General features: G+C 35.1%; 2 protein-coding genes across 2 annotated transcripts; both read left to right on the forward strand.

Annotated features, from left to right (window-relative positions):
• Positions 1 to 1,154: 1,154 nt before the first annotated feature.
• Positions 1,155 to 3,932, forward strand: LOC106137519 (nucleolin). Its single transcript, XM_013338366.2, has 3 exons — positions 1,155 to 1,305; positions 2,501 to 2,700; positions 2,810 to 3,932. The coding sequence occupies exons 1-3, from the start codon at positions 1,280 to 1,282 to the stop codon at positions 2,938 to 2,940; spliced, it is 357 nt and encodes a 118-aa protein (XP_013193820.2). The 5' UTR covers positions 1,155 to 1,279; the 3' UTR covers positions 2,941 to 3,932.
• A 1,170-nt stretch (positions 3,933 to 5,102) lies between these two features.
• LOC106135288 (ionotropic receptor 25a) lies at positions 5,103 to 19,997 on the forward strand. The gene is made up of 12 exons (XM_013335545.2): positions 5,103 to 5,319; positions 5,720 to 6,022; positions 6,151 to 6,565; positions 6,683 to 6,797; positions 6,992 to 7,231; positions 7,890 to 8,278; positions 11,805 to 12,008; positions 12,773 to 12,958; positions 14,199 to 14,531; positions 18,263 to 18,362; positions 18,836 to 18,976; positions 19,738 to 19,997. Exons 1-12 carry the CDS (start codon positions 5,118 to 5,120, stop codon positions 19,849 to 19,851), a joined length of 2,742 nt encoding a protein of 913 aa, XP_013190999.2. The 5' UTR covers positions 5,103 to 5,117; the 3' UTR covers positions 19,852 to 19,997.
• Positions 19,998 to 20,175: the final 178 nt, after the last annotated feature.

Below are 20,175 nucleotides of genomic sequence, written 5' to 3' on the forward strand. Positions count from 1 at the left end.
AAAGCATTAAAGCTGATGCTTGTATATTGAACTTGTGCTTTTTTATATTTGTCTAGTCTATTTCTAAAAGTGTTTACACTTTGAACACTTATCACTGTCTCGGTCATAAAGATCCACGGGTTTGTTCTATTAAAATAGGTACTAAGAAGAACTAATCAAATGAGGTATGCAGGAATAGTAGTAAGTGAATAGATTTAAGTACATACCTAGTCGCTGTCTATCACTCCGGAAAAGAGGTGTGATTTGCGTGTTTACAACCAAATGATTCAATTCAAACACTGAATCGAAGTAGATCTACCTACGTTAAAACATATAGAGTTGGCAATGCTGCCACTGTACTCCAATTTATTGAATGTCACCATCACCATAAAATTAAATAATGAAACGAATTACAATGCCATTGAGTTCAAATTTTAACGTTTTACATACGTTACTATACCCGCTATTTTTCTTTGATTACGATGATACGGTTTCACGAAGTGATGTGTGATTTTACGTATTGATACTTGATTTTCTTTAATCCCTTCTGAATTAAAAAGTGAAAATCGTTAAGTGCTTAGCGTAAAAACCAAGAAGGATTTAAGAAAAAGGTGACTACGGAGTGATGACTACCAGCCTAACTTGGTACCTACCTACTTACTTCGCGGCTTCGCGGTACCGGTACCGTGGTAATGGTCTCAAGTTTTTATAAATAATAATATGCCTATTCAAATAATATGTAATTGTTACTAGTAGGTGCCTACTTGAAAAAGCAGAAGCCGGCACATTCGGCGTTTTACCTAGGCAGCTAATTACAAATTATAGACTATAATCTCGTGCAAACAAGAGATAGCTTACTTATTCTAATTCTGTTTTAAAAAAAACATTAAATGCGATAATTTTATTTTAACGATTCTTGTACAATTATAATATACCTACGTACAATTCAAGAATTGAAGTCGAGTCGAGGTACCGAGGGAGGGACGGACGGAAAGAGCAAGGTAGATATTTCATTCCCCACCTCGTTCCACATATTTCAAGGTTGATTGTAATAGAACTTGGGTAAATATGCCTATTTCTTTTTATCGTAACGGAAAGCATATTGCTATCTCATCAAACTGAAGTTTTCGCGAACACTTCACTGCAGGTGCGCGCGGCGCCTAGACGACGCGCATATATTTTTTCCTTCTTCCTCATTCATTTTGTCTTCAGTGTTTGTGCGGTGAACATTGTCGTGCGTTGTGCGTTACACGTGCTATAAATTTATTACACGTTTTCTCTAATAAATCAAATAATAATAATGGCAGACGCAGCCGTGGAAAAGAAGTAAGTGAATTTTGTAATCTTATGTCATTATTTACTAGTTTTGTGATATTTTATTTTTGGCGGCTTCGAAAACGTGATCAAAATGGCTTCCTATTTATAGGTGAAATTCGTGTTACATGTTGATTTACGGTGTTTTCTGAGTGTTTATACACTGAAATATGTTTAGTGACCTGTTATTTGTATATTTACAGTGTTTTGAATTGAGACAATAGTTCATGTTTTTTTTTATTATTAGACGCGGAATAGTTCAGTACACGCGGGAAAACATTTTTCATCTCTATAAGTACTTTTTTTAAAGTAACTACGCTATAAAAAGTAAAGAAACAGATGTGTAAAGTTACAAAGAAGGTTCTAGAAAATCCTGAATATATTGCTGATGCATGTTTTTACGTATTACAATGTTACCGATGAAGTTGTAACCACGCCGGGCGGCGGGCGCGGGCCCTGTTTTATCCAAGATGGCGTTGTATGCGCGGCGTGCCGGCGCGGCAGCGTCACCGGCGCGCTCTTTTCAAATCGTCGAGAACCATGTTTTGCAACTCGACGCAAAAGTCGGTTACACTATCGCGAGGGCCGCATGTTGTCATTATTTTATTTTTAACGCTTACGGCTTGCTTCATAGCACACACCACTGGAGCGGATAGCATATTCATTTAATATAGTGGTGATTCTTGCGTTCGGTTTCCTCGGTTGCAACTTTCCCACATGCAGCCTTGCGCAACAGTCACTTGTTTTTGTTCCGGTAGACTTTTCCTTTTACACCGGCCCACATAGCCGGCGAACGTTCACATCGTACACTTGTAATGCATTGTTAAGCTCCGTTACTAACTGTAAGCATTGCGATAGTATGGTTTATAGGCTTAGGTATTCAATTCAACTGCACTTATGTGCATTGTGAAAAATAGTTTTTCATAACAATATAGGTACGTTATTATCGATAGATAATTAAAAAAATCTCATGCCATTAATATTTAAGATTGTTGGTCATCTCTACGTGATTTCACTGTCTGGTTTTTAAATAAAATCAAAAATGTAGTTGTTTAATTGACAGCTATTTAGATGGTCTTTTTGTACACCATTCCAATACATAGGTACCAAATAAATACATGGCCACAGCCCAGGCCATGAAGTTACCTCTTATAGGTATCCTCTTGTAGATAATACTATTTTGACATAATTTTTAATATTTTTCTAGGGACGCCGTCTCTGAGGAAGTCACTTCTACTGAAGTAAAAGAATCACCAGTCAAAAAGTCACCAGCTAAAAAGGTTGCAGAAGCACCTGAGAGCAACGGAAAGGAAGAAAATGGCAGCGGAGATGCTCCTGAAGATACCCCAGCAGAAAACGGAGATGCTGAGGAGAGCAATGATGCTACTGAAAACGGAAATGGCACAGGTGTTTATTAGTAACATACAATTATTGTATTTATGCAATTTTTTTTGATTAAGTAAAAGAACAAAATGTAATGCAATATGTTTAAAGTAAATTTTTTTTTTATTTACAGAAAAGGCTGGAGTTAAGAGGAAATCCGTAGCTGCTGACAATGGAGATGTAGCAGAGAAGACCACACCTGAAAAGAAGGCGAAAGTAGTGGAGGAGGCTCCTCCAGCGGAGGCAGAAGAAGCTGCAGCCTAAAGTTTTACACATTTAGCTTGGTTTACTGCAATGCATCTAAGTTCATTAGGGCTCAACTCACCCCAAAATACATATCCTATGTCAAATACTGCCACTGCACAATGCCAAAAACCATAGTTTTTATAAATTATACAATTATGTATAATATGATCTGATTATTATAGACAGCGAGTTGAGCTCTTTTGCGACCACAATTAAGTTTAGGTTTATAATACATTGTGTATTAACTTACCTGTGAAGTACCTGTAAATTGTAAATTTAATATAACTGTCAGATGACTGGGTTGTGCATCGCAGTGAACCAACCCTACACACGAGTCGGTTTAGGTGTTGTATGCTGTTTTTGCGTATTGGTGTCTATTTCAACAGACCCGTAGTGATGGGTTATCGAATTGATGAAAAGTTAACTTTATCGGTATTGGATATAATTTCGCCAGTAATATACTGCCAAAGTATTCACCCCGAGTGAAATCAATTCACGATCCGTTCTGTGAACGACGCGATTAATATAAACAGCCTCTGAAAAAAAGGATTTTAGATAAAATAAGATTAATTAAAGTGTTTAGATAATTAATTCAGTTGTAAATTTAAGTTAGCAGTAAATGTCGCACATTTTTATATTTCATAGGCATTATTACTTAACCATTTAAACATTCCTTTGACATTTGGTTACGGATTGCATTGTGAACGTGGAGACAGCTACTTTGTGAGTCGGTTGGAGTTTATGATCACTGTACAACGACAAATGACTAACTTAACGCCTCTGAATTCCATGCTATTCACAAGGTGCCAGAAAGAATGTGACCGTTCACACTGTGACACTAATTTTAAGATGAAATTTAATTGAAGTTCAAAGTTGACAAGGTGATAGTACATATTGACATAATTACTTCTGCGTGCTATTTTTGTATTTCAATGGACGTCTTTATTTTTCTTATATCCTGTTTTTCTAATTTATTTTCCTCTATGTGATAGTTAACAAACCTCGAATGTGTGTGTTCCATAATAAGGATTTATTATATTTAAGGTTTTGACTAACTTTTTTTCAGGATAACTACTTACAATGTTTCAATTTGATTCAAGAGTACATTTTAGTATTAGATAATAGTAGCGTGTACAGTTTTAACACTTCTCTCAACTGTGGAGTTTAGTGTTTGTAAAACATTTCTGGCAATAAAATAGTCCGAATCAAACTTTTTTTTCTTCACTTTTTTTTTAGCTGTCTGTAGTCGCACGTAGGTATCTATACACCTTATAACAATCTTTTAATAGGCAGGATACTTTGTATGCTTGGGTGCTTAAAGGCACGATTCCACGAAGCTTATGAGCCTAGCTAAGAATTCATTTTCCAAACCATTAGATATTTTCATTCTAGTTACAGGAATCGTTCTCTGTCCACGATGTAAAACTTTGTGTCTACACATACATATTGTATATGTCTAAATAAAACCAGCACGCAATGTGAAAACATGTTTAGAATACAAGCAACTTAGTCTTGTGAATTGGAATCGCACCTTAAAAGGTATACGGTGGCAGTTATATGCTATTGTTCGGCTCTAGTAGAATTCTAGTATCATATAATTACCTTAGTAGTATCACAGAGTAATAATACTATGTACTTACAGAAAAGACACGTCCAGCCAGATGCTTATGCATCTCTTTTTGTAATTTGAAATGACGTCCTTATCTCTCACGGGGTTTCTACCCCGTCATGCCAATAATCTCGCAAAGACTGAAAGGTCTTGTTCAACTGTATGCTTTAACGATGCAATTGAGATTCAAACAGTGACAGGTTGCTAGCCAATCGCCTAAAATAAGAATTTTTGAAGCACGAACAAAATGCTATTGCCATACAATGAATAGTTTACACACGCCTACGTTATTATACGTGTGTACAAACATTATTAGTAATGGGCAGTGAACATCAATAACTCATCGAGCAAGGTCGGTCATCGCCGTGGTAACTATACAGTACACATGTTCCACAATGCTCAGTCATTCAATGCTAACCCACCCCTTCAAGACTTCACAGGTCACTACGTATGAAGATGAAAACTCAACAAGATACACGCGGTGTATTGGCGTTCTTGATTCTATTTTCGCTGCCCAGTTTATCTATTTCACAAACCACCCAAAATATAAACGTCTGTACGTTCAGTTTTTGTTTTCGAACTAATAATGTATATATTTAAAATTGAAAACAGTTTGAGAGATTTCAAATTTGTTTTAGTGGTTATAAACGAAGAAAACAATGCGTTGGCGGAAAAGGCTTTTGAAGTTGCAAAGGAATACGTGAGGAGAAATCCGAGTTTGGGATTGGCAGTTGACCCTGTTATAGTGGTCGGTAACCGATCCGACTCTAAAAGTTTTCTGGAAAATGGTAAGACGAACATATGTAAATGAAAATAATAGTGTTCCCGTAAAAAGGATGATGAAGAAAGTGGTGAATGATGTAAGTCCAAACATATTGTCGCGAGTAGGAGGAACCAAACTACCTAACTAACTATTTTTATTTAACGTACACCAACTTATCACTTCGTATGTAAAAAGCATGCTTTATCTTGGTTTATATCGGTTTGCTATTAGACTAGGCGTAAACAAAAAGGATAGAGAGCTAGGTCTAGGTGTCTACTGTGGTTTCTTTATTTTTTCTCATTTTAAAATCACTGCCATAAACCGTACAAACATTTCATATTGGAGTGTGCATAATGTATTCAGGTCTATTGAAAAACTTAATTGTAATGGCAAACATTAGGATTTTAAAGAATAATTTCGAACAGTTTGCAGGAAATACAATGACATGCTTTCGGCAAAGAAAACGCCGCACGTTGTCCTAGATTTCACAATGACCGGGGTGGGTTCGGAGACGATGAAATCTTTTACCGCGGCACTGGCCCTGCCCACTATTTCTGGCTCGTTTGGACAAGCCGGTGATTTGCGACAATGGCGTTCGCTTGACGGCAACCAGACGAAGTTTTTACTACAAATCATGCCACCAGCTGATATCCTACCCGAATCCATAAGGGCGGTCGTCTCTAAACAGGATATTACGAATGCCGCTATTATTTTCGATGAGCTATTTGGTGAGCATTTACAGCTTATATAATAGATAATAACAATAAAAATAAAATATTAGAACCTGAATATAGGTACCTACTGCATTCTGTAACTATAACAAGTTATAAAACTTTAATTAGTCAACGTTTTTCAGTGATGGATCACAAATACAAATCCCTCCTGCAAAACATTCCGACGCGGCACGTAATTACACCGGTAAAAAGTTTTAATAAAGACGACATAAAAACCCAACTAAGGAGTTTACGAGAGTTGGACATTGTCAACTTTTTCGTCATCGGCAGTTTAAGGACGATAAAAAATGTATTAGATGCAGCAGATGAGAATCAGTATTTTGGAAGAAAAACCGCTTGGTTTGCATTATCGTTGGATAAAGGCGACATAAGTTGCGGTTGTAAAGATGCTACTATCGTTTATATGCGACCGACGCCGGACGCTCAAAGCAGAGATCGTCTTGGCAAGATCAAAACCACATACAGCATGAACGGGGAGCCTGAAATCACCTCTGCTTTTTACTTCGACCTGTCTCTGCGCACGTTTTTAGCTATAAAGTAATTGACCTCTATTTCCGTGCACCTTTTTTTAGATTTTAGTGCACCACGTGCGTGCAAGGTACGTCTAATTATAGCGTGGTTATATTCCATGAATTTACGTTTATGAATTTCCAGATCACTCCTGGACTCTGGCAAGTGGCCAAATGACATGAAATATATAACTTGTGATGATTACGACGGCAAGAATACACCAAACAGGACCTTGGACCTACGAAACGCATTTCAAGAGGTGCGTTGTCAATTATGCTTATTGTTGTAATAAAATTGTAGAACTGATATTTTCATTACATCAGCATTTATTGTTAGCTAAATACTTCTTCCATAGTAAAAGCCATTTGATTTGAATGCTGGCCGACTGTTTGACAATTTTCTTTCTATATAAATAAAATGATACAGGCATAACAATAGGCCTAATGTTATCAGGTTAAAGAAACACCGACGTATGCGCCGTTTTTTATACCAGAAGATGATCCAATGAATGGTAGGAGCTACATGGAGTTTAACACGGATTTATCGGCCGTGACAGTCAAAGATGGGGCCTCGATAGGCAGCCGATCATTAGGGTCTTGGAAGGCTGGTCTCTCGAACCCTTTGTCGTTGACTGACCCTGACAACATGAGCGATTACTCTGCGCAGCTTGTCTACAGAGTCGTGACGGTGGAGGTGGGTAAATGAACTCTGTTCTATTCATAATCTGCTTAGTAACTGATAAAATTTGTCAGTTTATTTAATTACCAACTGTGTAAATGATAATGTTAAAATTTTATTGTATTGGAGACTGGGGATTTTTGTGTGAAATTTATATTATTAAAACCAAGTTCCTATTCATGAAGTTTGACTTACGATATGAGGATAGTAGAAATAGTCAACAAATTTGTGTCAAAAAGCTTTTTTTGAGACATACAATCGAGACATTAAATTCCTATAAGTACTAGTAAATCTACGTAGAACCCCATGGTTGATTTGAGTCAAAAATCCATATAAGGTGACTTATGATGACACATTGCGATCGTAATCTATGGGGCCTAATTCTGGGGGCAGTATTTTGTAGAAAACTTAAGTATAATACTTAGGCTATTCTGGGCATTGCTTGACTATTGCATACCTATGACACCATACATTGCAACTTCTAAAACTTTACACTTGGGTTTAGTCATATCAGTAGGCTGTAACTTTAAAAATGTGACATACACTCATGTAACTTCAAAAAATTTAACATTTTATAAGCATTTATTATAAATCATAGACTTAGTAGTGTAATCCATAATTGTAGTGTCTAGTATATTCTACTGATTCATATATAAACATTATTTCTCCTTAGCAACAACCGTTTATTATCAAAGATGACGAAGCTCCGAAAGGTTTCAAAGGGTACTGCATCGATTTAATCGAAGAAATCCGACAAATAGTTAAATTCGATTATGAAATCGTGATGGCACCGGACGGGAACTTCGGTACTATGGACGAAAACGGTAATTGGAACGGCATCATCAAGGAGTTGATCGAGAAAAGGGCAGATATAGGTCTGACGTCACTATCTGTTATGGCCGAGAGGGAGAACGTAGTAGATTTCACAGTTCCGTACTACGATTTAGTTGGGATCACTATACTGATGAAATTGCCAAGGACGCCGACCTCTCTTTTCAAATTTCTGACGGTTTTGGAGAATGACGTCTGGCTTTCAATACTTTCTGCTTATTTTTTTACAAGGTAAGTCATTGAACTATAGTAATGAACAAGTGTACGCATGATCTTTTGTTTTCTGAAAACATTATATCTACCTAGTTTGCATATTTTTATACATATAGGTAACTACCTAGGTACTGAATCATAACGACAAGAATATATTGGATAAGCTTCAAAAAATATTTAGGATTCTAATATGGATGCTATTAGTGCCACAACCTTGAACTTGACTAAACACCAAAAATGTTTTTAAATGTAACGTCCTAGGTGCGGTAATTTTGATTAGGTATTTCATAAATATTAGGTAGGTATTTAATATTTAATAATGGGAATATAAGTAGTTCTCAATTGATGTTGCACTACATGGAGACAAACAGACATTACTAACGTTGTTATTAGTTGTTAAATTATTTTAGTAGGTACTTATTCATGTAGATCTATAGTTTTTCAGCGAGTTGGTAGGTGAGTATTATGAGTCAGTTCTGAAGTCTATACGAATACATGAAGAACGGCGACAAAAAAATGTACCAAATTGCTTAAATAAAAATTTGCAGCTAACACTTATGTAAACATGAATAATTCAGAACAATATACTTAATGTCAATGAACTTGGTAATTAGGTAGGTAGTAACATCCGTGAGTCTAGACTTCAAAATTGAAAAATATTACTGGTTTACGAGTGTTGGTAGGTAGATTAATTTTAAAGATAAAACGTTGATTAATTCTGAAGTGGGCTTATTGATACCTGGAATATTACTTTATGTACCTAATTCCTAATTTTAAGAAAAAGTGGTACCGAACTGATAATTTACCTTGACATATCACCAAAACTTTTGGAGAAAGTCTAAAAAGAGTGCGATGTTTTGAGAGCAAACGCGCGATAGTTCCACGATTCGACTCATACTATAACCGAGGGTTTAGTGCGAGTTTTAGTCGATCAAATACGTCGAGAAAGTAATCACGAATTGCATTAGTACCATCGCGTTACCACTAGGTGGCGCTGGTCAAATCACACATAAATTCGCGTTTACTTGCTCGACGAGTTTGATCGAGTCAAACTCGCACTAACCCCTCCGGAAGATTTGTATAGCCATGTGTGGTGGTGTTATAACACCACACGTTAAAAACAACCAACGGCCTTTGAGGCGGTTTTCCCCATTTTATCATTCAAATAATTATTCGGATTGTTTATAAAGTTACGGTTGCACAGCCGAAGCGGCTAGTTTTATAAATAAACTTATGAGTTGTAACAGTTTTGCAACAAACAAGTAATGATGTCAAGAGTAGCCTCTCAACTTTTTCTGAAACCAGTTTGCATTGCTGTACTGCAGTGGAGCCGTATGTTTCCGGATTCTTATGGGGAATAACATAATGACATATAGGTATTTATATCAAAAAATTCTCAGTGTTTGTTTTGTGAGAGTTTGTTTCATCAAACAAACTATGTATTTCACGCCTCTTTTCAGCAGGGATGTACTTAGTAGGCAGAGACTATGTTTTTTCAATATCATCATATATCAGTAAATGAAGTATCTTCTTGCCTGAATGTTTCGTTTATTTATTAGTTTCACCGTTCACATCTTTTTCACACAGACATCATACATACATATAGTCACGTCTATATCTTTGCGAGGTAGACAGAGCCAACAGTCTCGAAAATACTGAGAGGCTACGTTCAGCTGTTTGGCTTAACGATAGAATCGATCATTTATAAGCCTAACATCCATGGGAAAGAGATGAGAGATCCTATTTTTTTCCAATTGGCATCTGGAACCACACGGCAATCAGTCATCAGTCTGTTATTTTCGTGTAACGATATAATAAAAAGTAAGTACTTCCGAAAAATATTTCTTTTATACATCAATGAAAGGCATTTTTGTATTTTTGCCTAAGTGTAATCACTTTAATGTGTTTGCATTATATGTAAACATATTTTATTTATATACAATCGATCACCTATCGATCATATAGGTATGGGTAGGGTTGTCTGTTTACTTCAAATTTCAGAAATAGCAGTATTAGTGCGATTACATTAGACGTTATTTATGTATTAGGTAGACACATAAATGCTTCTTACAAGATGCTCTACATAATTGTAGTTTTTTTTTATATATCTAAGTACTTAGATAATAAAGAAAATAAGTGTCTACTTAATGGTATAATACATTTTTTGTGAGATCAAGGACCTAAAAGCCATTGGTATCTCTTAATTTAAAAAAATTGAATGTTATCAAAACATTTTTGATTACGCCAATTCAAGCGTAGTTTGAAGCCCCAAGGAAATCATTCAGTGGGGCCCGAATTAATAGATAAATTTACCCACGTCGTCGATAACCCTATCAGGAAATGGGGTACGTGCCATGACATTTTAACATTTATTACTGTAGACATAAGGCGATCGATGTTCACCTGTTTCCATTATTTCTTATCAGATTTGTGGGACGAGGTCAAATGATGGAGGCGATGGAGCTGTCACGTCATAAACCGCATTGGTCATGGAATTAGTAATAGCCATGTCAAGGGAAATGTGCAATCTAATGTAACTCTTATTGAACGCTAGTAGGGAACAAATTTCAATAATTCAATAATAGGATTTGCAAATAAATTAGGTGATCCACGTTATGCTCCAACTAAAAATTTCCATATCTAACTGACATACATATAGGTTAGAAGTTTAGGACCCAAGATTATTAAGTACCTACCTATCTAACTTTACCTACACACATGACAAATGTATACATTTCTTTTACTTGACTTTTGGCACATATTTGACTCTCTTCACAGCCGCTTCAATCATCCAAGTAGTTTGTATTACATTTTTATCGTCAGTCGTAGTTATAAAAATGATAAACAATGCCTTTCTCAGAATTCTCATAAATTGCGCTAAGTCGACTCTAATTACCAGTTATCTAATATTAAAAAGACTGTAGGTTTTTATCCATTTTTTATCGCTATGGTAGGGCGAGCAGTAGCGGTATTCCGTTGTTCGCTGTTGCAATAAAATTTACGCTATAAGCACATGTGAAACACAGCTAATTAGGAAAGGCGGTCATTGTCATGGATACCAATTTTAGAGGAATTGTTTTCAATTTGGTCGGATAAACTTGTTTGTGCTGAAGACGTCATGTTTCTTTTTTCTAATTTTGGAGCGCTTTTGCTCCAAATTACAATAGGTATATACTGATTTACTAGATATTTGTTAAACTTTTACTGCATCATATGAACTGAATGTAATGTAAACAATGATGAGAAATAAAATAATTACAGTTAACATAAAAAGTACCTACTTATTTCCACATGTCAAAGTTATTATGGTTTATGATGCTTAATACTTACTTACATTTCATGATTAACAACGTTAAATTCAAGTGCTCAATACGTAATATAGTAAATTAACATTTAAGTCCTATGAACGAAACTTAATCTAAGAACATTACTAGAAGTTATATCTGTAACATAGATTAAGTTTTAGCGTTTAAAAGCCTTTATCTTTTCTATAGGTATAATAATATTATTTCCTCTTCTTCATTATTTTTTCCAATATTTTTAGCTTCCTCATGTGGGTTTTTGACAAATGGAGTCCATATAGCTATCAAAATAACCGGGAAAAGTATAAAGACGACGAAGAAAAGAGAGAGTTTACTCTCAAAGAATGTCTATGGTTCTGTATGACGTCATTGACTCCTCAGGGAGGAGGGGAAGCCCCGAAAAATCTGTCAGGAAGATTGCTCGCAGCGACATGGTGGCTATTCGGGTAAACTATTTAATTTCATCATTGGGGTACTGTTGCCCATAAAATTCGGTTTCTAGTCACGTATTGATGAAACATACACCAGATTCTAAGTTAGACCTAGAACCCTTATTTTGTGAACCATTTCATATTTCGTCTGTTTATGATTTCAACACAATAAAATCCATTCATACCTTACCTGCCGTAGTTACCTCTAAAGAATACTAAACTAGAATTAACAATTACTGAATGCGTGCAAAATGTAGAATTATCTCATTTTTAACATTGAGTCGAAAATAAAGTTTTTTCCATCGGTAATATTTGATAAGTACTCCGACTTGACGTAAATTTAGTAAACAAAATTGGACTTTGCCAACCAGCAGATAAAAGCATTATTTTTATAATATATGGGTAGAAAAATAAATATCTACCTATATAATATTAGAACACCTAGAATCTTTATTAGAACATTTTAAAAGCTAAGACAGCAAAAATCATATGAAATTTAGTAGATAGCTATTTCTACACTAGCATAGTTGTTTTGGTGATGAAAATAAAATAAAAAAGATAGTAATTACCGACAATTTTGCCTTCATTTTTAAGGCTTTTGTTTTCCTCTTATCGTCTCGAGTTTTCCTTTAAAGAGACGTTTAAAATTATCATCACTGTGTTTAGGCTTTTTTTATCCATCACAGATTTTTTTATCATGACAGATAAAAATAACACCGATAAATTTAATTTGTTATGTAATGCTTAAAAAATATGCTTAATGTTTAAATTTCTTCTAGATTCATAATAATAGCATCTTATACCGCGAATCTGGCTGCCTTCCTCACCGTGTCTAGACTGGACACTCCCATAGAGTCCCTGGATGACCTCTCCAAACAGTATAAGATCCAATATGCTCCTCTAAATGGTTCCTCAGCCATGACGTATTTTGAAAGGATGGCGAATATTGAAGTTAGATTTTATGAGTAAGTACTAATATTTTACAAGCAATGTAGGTATATGCAGAATTAACTGTCAGTTTGTAATTTATATCGGTCATTGTTTTTTTTTTAATCAATATCTACTGAGTAATATGATATGAGAAGTCAAGAAAATTAAAGTTAATTACTTAGGTGACATCCGTAAATCTATACTAAGTAATATTATAAAGAGGTAGCTTTATTAACTTTGTCTGTTTGTCTTTAAGCACTTATCTTCGTATATACTGAACCGATCGTAAAAATTCTACAATATCAGTTTTCAGAATAAGGGGAATACCTACCAAAGAGAGATAAAGGTTTTATCAATAGGCGCATTCTATGCATAAAGGTAACTTGCAGAGTCTAGTAAGTTCCTACCCTGTAATGTGCCTACAATATAAAAAAAGTGTGATAAAGTAGAGAAGAACCTAAGCATGAAGCAACTCTATAATAAAAAGTGTCTAATATAATAAGCCCATCCTATTTAGATGACACCCATTTAAATGTAGGTTGGCGGCCGCTTCAAAAATAACGTGCACCTTACATTTTAGGTCAGCGATCGATTGGACACTAAATACCGGGTCTATATGTAGTTTTACATTCACTAGAATTAATCAATATATTTATATAATTCCAATACAAATAAGATTATAAGTATCTTTGGTTAGGTAGGCTGATAGGTATAATTTACGTAAAGTTAATTAAAACGGAAATAATAACAAAGTTGATTTTCATTATTCTTGATATTACGATATAACTGAACCAAAAAGATATATACAGTATATTGTGATACTTAAGAAGTTGTGTATCATACGTCTTATCAGTCAGTTACCTTCCTGAAATGTATAGTGATAACAGAGATTTTTTATAACACAAATATTACTTACACAACAGAAATTTTGTCTCGCGCTCACCTAATTATCAATCTTAGTACTAGGTATTTAATAATATTGTAAAATTTGGAATTTCTGTGTTAACACATCCAAATCGGCTTCACCAATAACAATTAAATATTTATGTACCAAAATTTAACGTTGAATCTCTAGAATCGAACGCACAAAAACAATTTTTTATTCTATAAATTTAGTCCCCACATTAGGTATACATCGATAGGCACATTGATTGATAAAACCTAAAAAAATAAAAATAATGTAAAAGAAAAACTGTTGTAGCAAATACTGATAGCTATTTTAATTAACCTCTGTTTCAATGTCAGGATGCAGTAATAAAATTAATTTATCAACAGGATATGGAAGGAGATGAGTCTTAATGACAGTTTGAGTGACGTGGAGCGAGCAAAACTGGCCGTGTGGGACTATCCTGTCAGCGACAAATACAGTAAAATGTGGCAAGCGATGAAAGAAGCCGGACTTCCGAACTCCATTGAAGAAGCAGTGCAGAGAGTTAGAGATTCCAAAAGTTCAAGTGAGGGCTTCGCTTGGCTTGGTGACGCTACTGATGTGCGATACCATGTATTGACGAGCTGCGATCTTCAGATGGTTGGCGATGAGTTTTCAAGGAAACCGTATGCTATAGCTGTGCAACAAGGGTCGCCGTTGAAGGACCAGTTTAACAATGCGTGAGTTGTCATTCAGTTTAGATTCCAGATATAAGTGGTTTATACTGAAAGCTATTGAAGCGCCATGGCTCTAGTACTCATATATTGTATAAAGTGAATACATACATAAATAAAATCACGCCTCTTTCCCGGAGGGGTAGGCAGAGACTACCTCTTTCCACTTGCCACGATCTCTGCATACTTCCTTCGCTTCATCCACATTTATTACTCTCTTCATGCAAGCTTAGCGGTTTCGGGTACTTTTGACCTGACCCTTTACCAGGACGTCCTAAAAAAAATAATTGAATAAATCGTACGATATCCGAACAGCTATTATTTGTCATATACATCGTTATGGTTACAAGGTTTTTACTTAGGCAGCAAGGTAGAAGCAGCATTAATAAAATTTAGCTTATGGTTCGAATACAAATTATTGACATGATTGAATTGTAGCAGATACAACTGTAAAGCAAGGGCAGCCTTATCTATATTAAATACTCGTAAATGATTTATTATTCATTAGAAGTTGCAAATAACATCGAACTTGAAAAACTTGTTGACTAAGTTGAATTTTGATGAAATACTTATAAATATGAAGACTTTTGGAGATGACTTATCTAATGTGATAGTCGTTCATCATAGAGCGCCTCTATATGTAGTCGCTAAGGTTATACAGAAAAATCAGCTCGTACTGGTATTGTTACTTACTAGTTTTCCAAAATTTACTAAGTACAATATTCGCATTTGTTTTGGTAACGATACTATTAAGTTCAATTTAATTTTGCTAATTTTGTGAATCTCTCTTTCTTCCATATTTACTGTTTGATTTTGAGAGAATCAAGGCACTATTTCACCAACTTTTTCTTATTGGTTCTGGGTTTTGAATGTTAGTTAAACATAAATTAGTAGGTAGGTATAATTGAATCATTGCCACAAGCCTTCAAAGTAAGGGGCTAGCACTATCTATAAATTGGTACCATATTTCTTTACTTGTAACTCAGGAGGTTTACTTGTCAAGAGTAAGAGCATTGTGATCGCTCCTTGTTCCCCTCACCTGCATGAATATTAAAGGTAATTACTCTTCTTGACATTTACGAGTACACGATAATTGCATACATTAATTTCGATTAAAAGGTGATCGATTTCACTTGCGGTACATCATAGTTGACCTGCTATCGAAGCCAAGACTTACAATACCATTTCTGTAATCGTTGCTAAGTAATAAATATTTAACATATTCGCTTCCTATACAGTACAACGACCTTACGGCAGACATAGTGCATTCACTTGCCTTATATAAGAATTTCTTGTACTTAATTATTCCCATTGTTGTGCAAGCACGTGATCTTTCGCTTTTAATTTTACGAAACTGAAGATATACACAATACATAAATAAAATTACGTCTTTTATCCCGGAAGGGTAGGCAGAGACTTATCTTTCCATATGCCTTTCCCGATTTGATCCATGTACTTTCGTCTAGTCCTGCCTCTTCCAACATTTCCTTTCTCACTCTTGCTGGAACATTTTTCAACGATGGCAAATTACTTGTGGTCTAATTACTCATATCCATGATCCCAATGTGGGTTGTCATAGCAGACTGATGAGAGCTAACTTTGAAAATATTTCCACGGCATTTAAAATGTGGTTTGCATGCCGTTGACCTGTGAGTTTTTAATTTTCAAGTTGTCAGCTCACCTCGGTGTTGCTCGATACAAACATATTTTACACCTCCACCTTCTTCATGCATTATTCCTCTCAGTTCAATACACGAGCATTTAAAATAAAAAAAAATAAAAATAAAATAAAATATTTTTTTAGTTTATTCCTAACTACCTAACTGACGTAAATTAGATAGATTATAATTTGGCCAGTCTGAGGAGATTTTAATTTGCTTGTCTATATCAATACCTTTTTGTAAAAAAAAAAATCGAGAATAAGGAAGAATTAAATTCCACTTTTAAAGCATTTTATACAGTAGCTAGCAGTCACCAGTCATCGTGTATCTTATAATATGTAAATTAGCATGCAAAGGTGACCGACTTGACATTTGTCGCCACGCGTCACACAACTTGATATTATTGGAAAATATGTTGTCCACACTAGTTGTAATAAATGTTTGTTTGTCCGCGTTGGTCGTATCGATGTTTGAAATGTTATGATTAGGAAATTATGATATCACATGAATGTACACAGCGCTCCAAGCGGAGCGTTTGTGAAACTTGCAGCTTACAGCTAGAACTAGAAGTACCCAAGTACCCATAAGTTCGTCAAATAAGTATCCAACAAAATATAAGAAATAACGACTAGATTTGATAGTTTTCGTGCCGTTTCCTTTATATTATATATATTTCGTGCTCCCTCTCTTTTCCAACAGTGTCGTAAAGGCGACTAAGGGATAGGCTAATATGATTCTCTATCAGAATAGAAGACCATTTTATTGAAAGACAGTTCCCGTCTTTGCGAAACTGCTCCATGTCTACCATGTACTTATCTACCTTTGTTATTTCTTGAAATTGAGATTTTATATAAAATATTTTGTTAAATAAGTTTAGTACTTTAATCGAAAATATAATAGCATACAAATAAACCTTCCATTACACATTTAGGTATGTGTTTATTAGTGATATATGGATTATCTCCAATATACAAAACTGTGTAGGTAATAAAATGTTTAATGAATGTCCAAAGCGACAACTCAACGTAGATTTACTGTCTGAAAATTATATCAAAATTAGTTTACAATTGGCGATTGGATGAAACAATGAGAATTGTTATGGTCAGTTAATCAAACCGATAAGAAATTAGCCATACCTACTATTGGTGCTTTTGTATGTGAGTTTTGGCTATGATTGTTAAAAATCATCGGTAAATTGAAGTCCGATTAAATGTTAAGCTGAAGTTCATGTTAAAGGTCTTCTCAGTAAAAGATGATCATATCATTCTCCTGGTACAAGTTCCGTTTGCGTCCTCACCTCATCGCTATAAAACCATAGATCAATATATAACCCTGCAAACATCGTCACAAAGTGTAAACCCTTCCAGTACCGTTATGCTTATCCAAATCTGTGATTATTCAACAAAAAAAAAATTCCAATGGACGCAATAAATTGTGGCTTTTTAGTAAAACGTCACAAGTAAGAGAGATGTGAAAATTTAAAAATTAAAAAAAATAGTCTTTATTCTAATCTTAATAAGAACTAGTTTTACAAGTTGGAAGAGGTCGTGGGTTTAGCCATAGACACGAGATCCAGCGAGTAGCAGCCAGAGGATAGTGAGCTTCTACACTTGGTGAACGCTAATAGTCCAAAAGTGAGGACCCGGGGCGCGCGCTTCTATAGGGCTCCCGGGCTGTGAAGAGGGGCGCCGGGGAGGCCGAAGTGGCACGTCACAAGTGTTCTTCCATTAATAAGCCAAGCAGTCATATATATGACTAGCTGTGCCCGCGACTTCGTCCGCGTGGAATAGTTATTTGGGCATCATTGAAGCCCTCAATGATGAATAATTTTCCCCGATTTTTCACATTCTACATTATTTCTTCGCTCCTAATAGTTACAGCGTGATGTTATATAGCCTAAAGCCTTCCTCGATACATGGTCTATTCAACACAAAAATATTTTTTTCAATTCGAACCAGTAGATCCCGAGCGCGTTCAAACAAACAAGCTCTTCAGCTTTATTATATTAGTATAGATTCAGTTTTACAATATTAGTATACTCGTAGATGAAGTACCTAACGTTCCTTTTTTTTGTAGAATACTTCAACTCCTCAACAAAAGGAAGCTGGAGAAACTGAAAGAGAACTGGTGGACGAACAACCCTAACGCTATGAAATGCGAAAAGCAGGATGACCAGGTGGATTTAGCATTTTGTTTTACTTTTGATAATATACATACTTATATGTACACTTTTCAAAGAAAAATTCTTTAAACCTTGGTTAAAATTTTGTTAATAAAATTTAAAGTTCTCATTAGGTATACGATATGCAAGTAATAAATAAACGTTGCCACTTCGGGAATATACGCTGTAAACTATGGCTTAAAAACAAAAAAGAACCATCGCATCAGATTTTTTTTAGGCAATGGGCTAGCAACCTGTCTCTTTTGAATCTTAATACGAGTACATCATACATACAGTTGAACATAACCTTTCAGTCTTTTTGAGAATGCTGGATCTGTAACCACGTTTGGGATAAAGACGTGAATGTATATATGTATAATACTACGGTATACCTTCTAGCAGTCTTGACTCGCGGTATATACGTAGCAGCTTAGCAGCCGTAGCCAATGTAACTTACTGCAGTTGCGTAATTTACTTATATTTTCCAGTCTGACGGCATCTCCATCCAAAACATTGGCGGGGTGTTCATAGTCATCTTCATGGGCATCGGGTTGGCCTGCATCACTCTTGGCGTAGAGTACTGGTGGTACAAGTGGAGGAAGCGCTCCACCATCGGTGACGTCACTCAGGTGAGACAGGTGATAAAAATAATTATTGAAGAACTTCTCTGATATTTAGTATTGACATAAAGCAGAGAAGTTCTTGAATTATTTTTTTACCAGGCTGCCCGTTACTTCGTCAGCATGGTAACCCTATCAATCCCGCGGGATCTACTTGTTATTACAACTCAAACTATCGTGGCACTTTGAGTTACAAAGGCAAACCATTTTCCTTGCAGAGACACCTTTTTGACCTTGGTCGGAACAGTTTTAACTGGCTTTCTTCGGAAAAACGCGTGTTGTCTAGTAAGAACTTGTTTTAACTGATATTTAATTTTGAGCATTAGTTAATTCTAGATTTAACAAAGGCATTTAGTAAAAACTAGTTCTAACTAGGGGAAACGCGTTCTATCTAAAAACTAGTTTTAACTGTAACATATACATACATGTCGTAAAAGGCGACCTAAGAAATAGGCTTATGAACTTGGGATTCCTCTTGTAGGAAATGGGCTAGCAACCTGCCACTATTTAGATCTGAATTACATCATAAAGCTATACAGCTGAACGAAGCCTTTGAGTCTCTTCTAGTTAGTTGGCTCTGCCTACCCCTCAAGGGATATAGACGTGACTTTATGTATGCATGTAGTCAATAGTGTTTAAAGTTATTAGTCTGATAAGTTTTATGATGATATTGCGCCACACACATTAAAAAAAATAATCCTAGAAATCCAATAGTAATTATTTTATCAAATTTGAGATAGAGGAATGACAGTAAAGTTCAATTCTTTCAGGTGGAACCAGCAAAAACGACGAGGAATAACGAAAATATTGGTATTCTTAAAGGTGAAGGATTCTCGTTCAGATCTAAAACTTTAGGTCTTTCAAACTTAAAATCTAGATTTTAACATAAAATAGAGTAATCAAGTAATGATCTCAATTTAAGTGATATTAAATTATATTAGGTAAATGAAGGTATTTTTTACGTATTTTAATGAATTTCCGCATTTAAGTTAGGTGCTGCTCCTTTAACGTATTTGTGCAAGTGTGTGTGTGTGTGCAACAAAAAATATATTGCACTGACAATTAGCCTTGTTTTATTACTAAATTCCATTATTACCTATACTTAATAAATGTTTCAGATTTTACTTTAAAAATGTACAAGTTCAGCAGTAATTTGGTAAAAGCCGTAAATTAATTAATGCTGTAAATTAATTTATATTGAGTTATAT

Source organism: Amyelois transitella, chromosome 8, assembly GCF_032362555.1.
Source record: "Amyelois transitella isolate CPQ chromosome 8, ilAmyTran1.1, whole genome shotgun sequence".
Lineage (NCBI taxonomy): Eukaryota > Metazoa > Arthropoda > Insecta > Lepidoptera > Pyralidae > Amyelois > Amyelois transitella.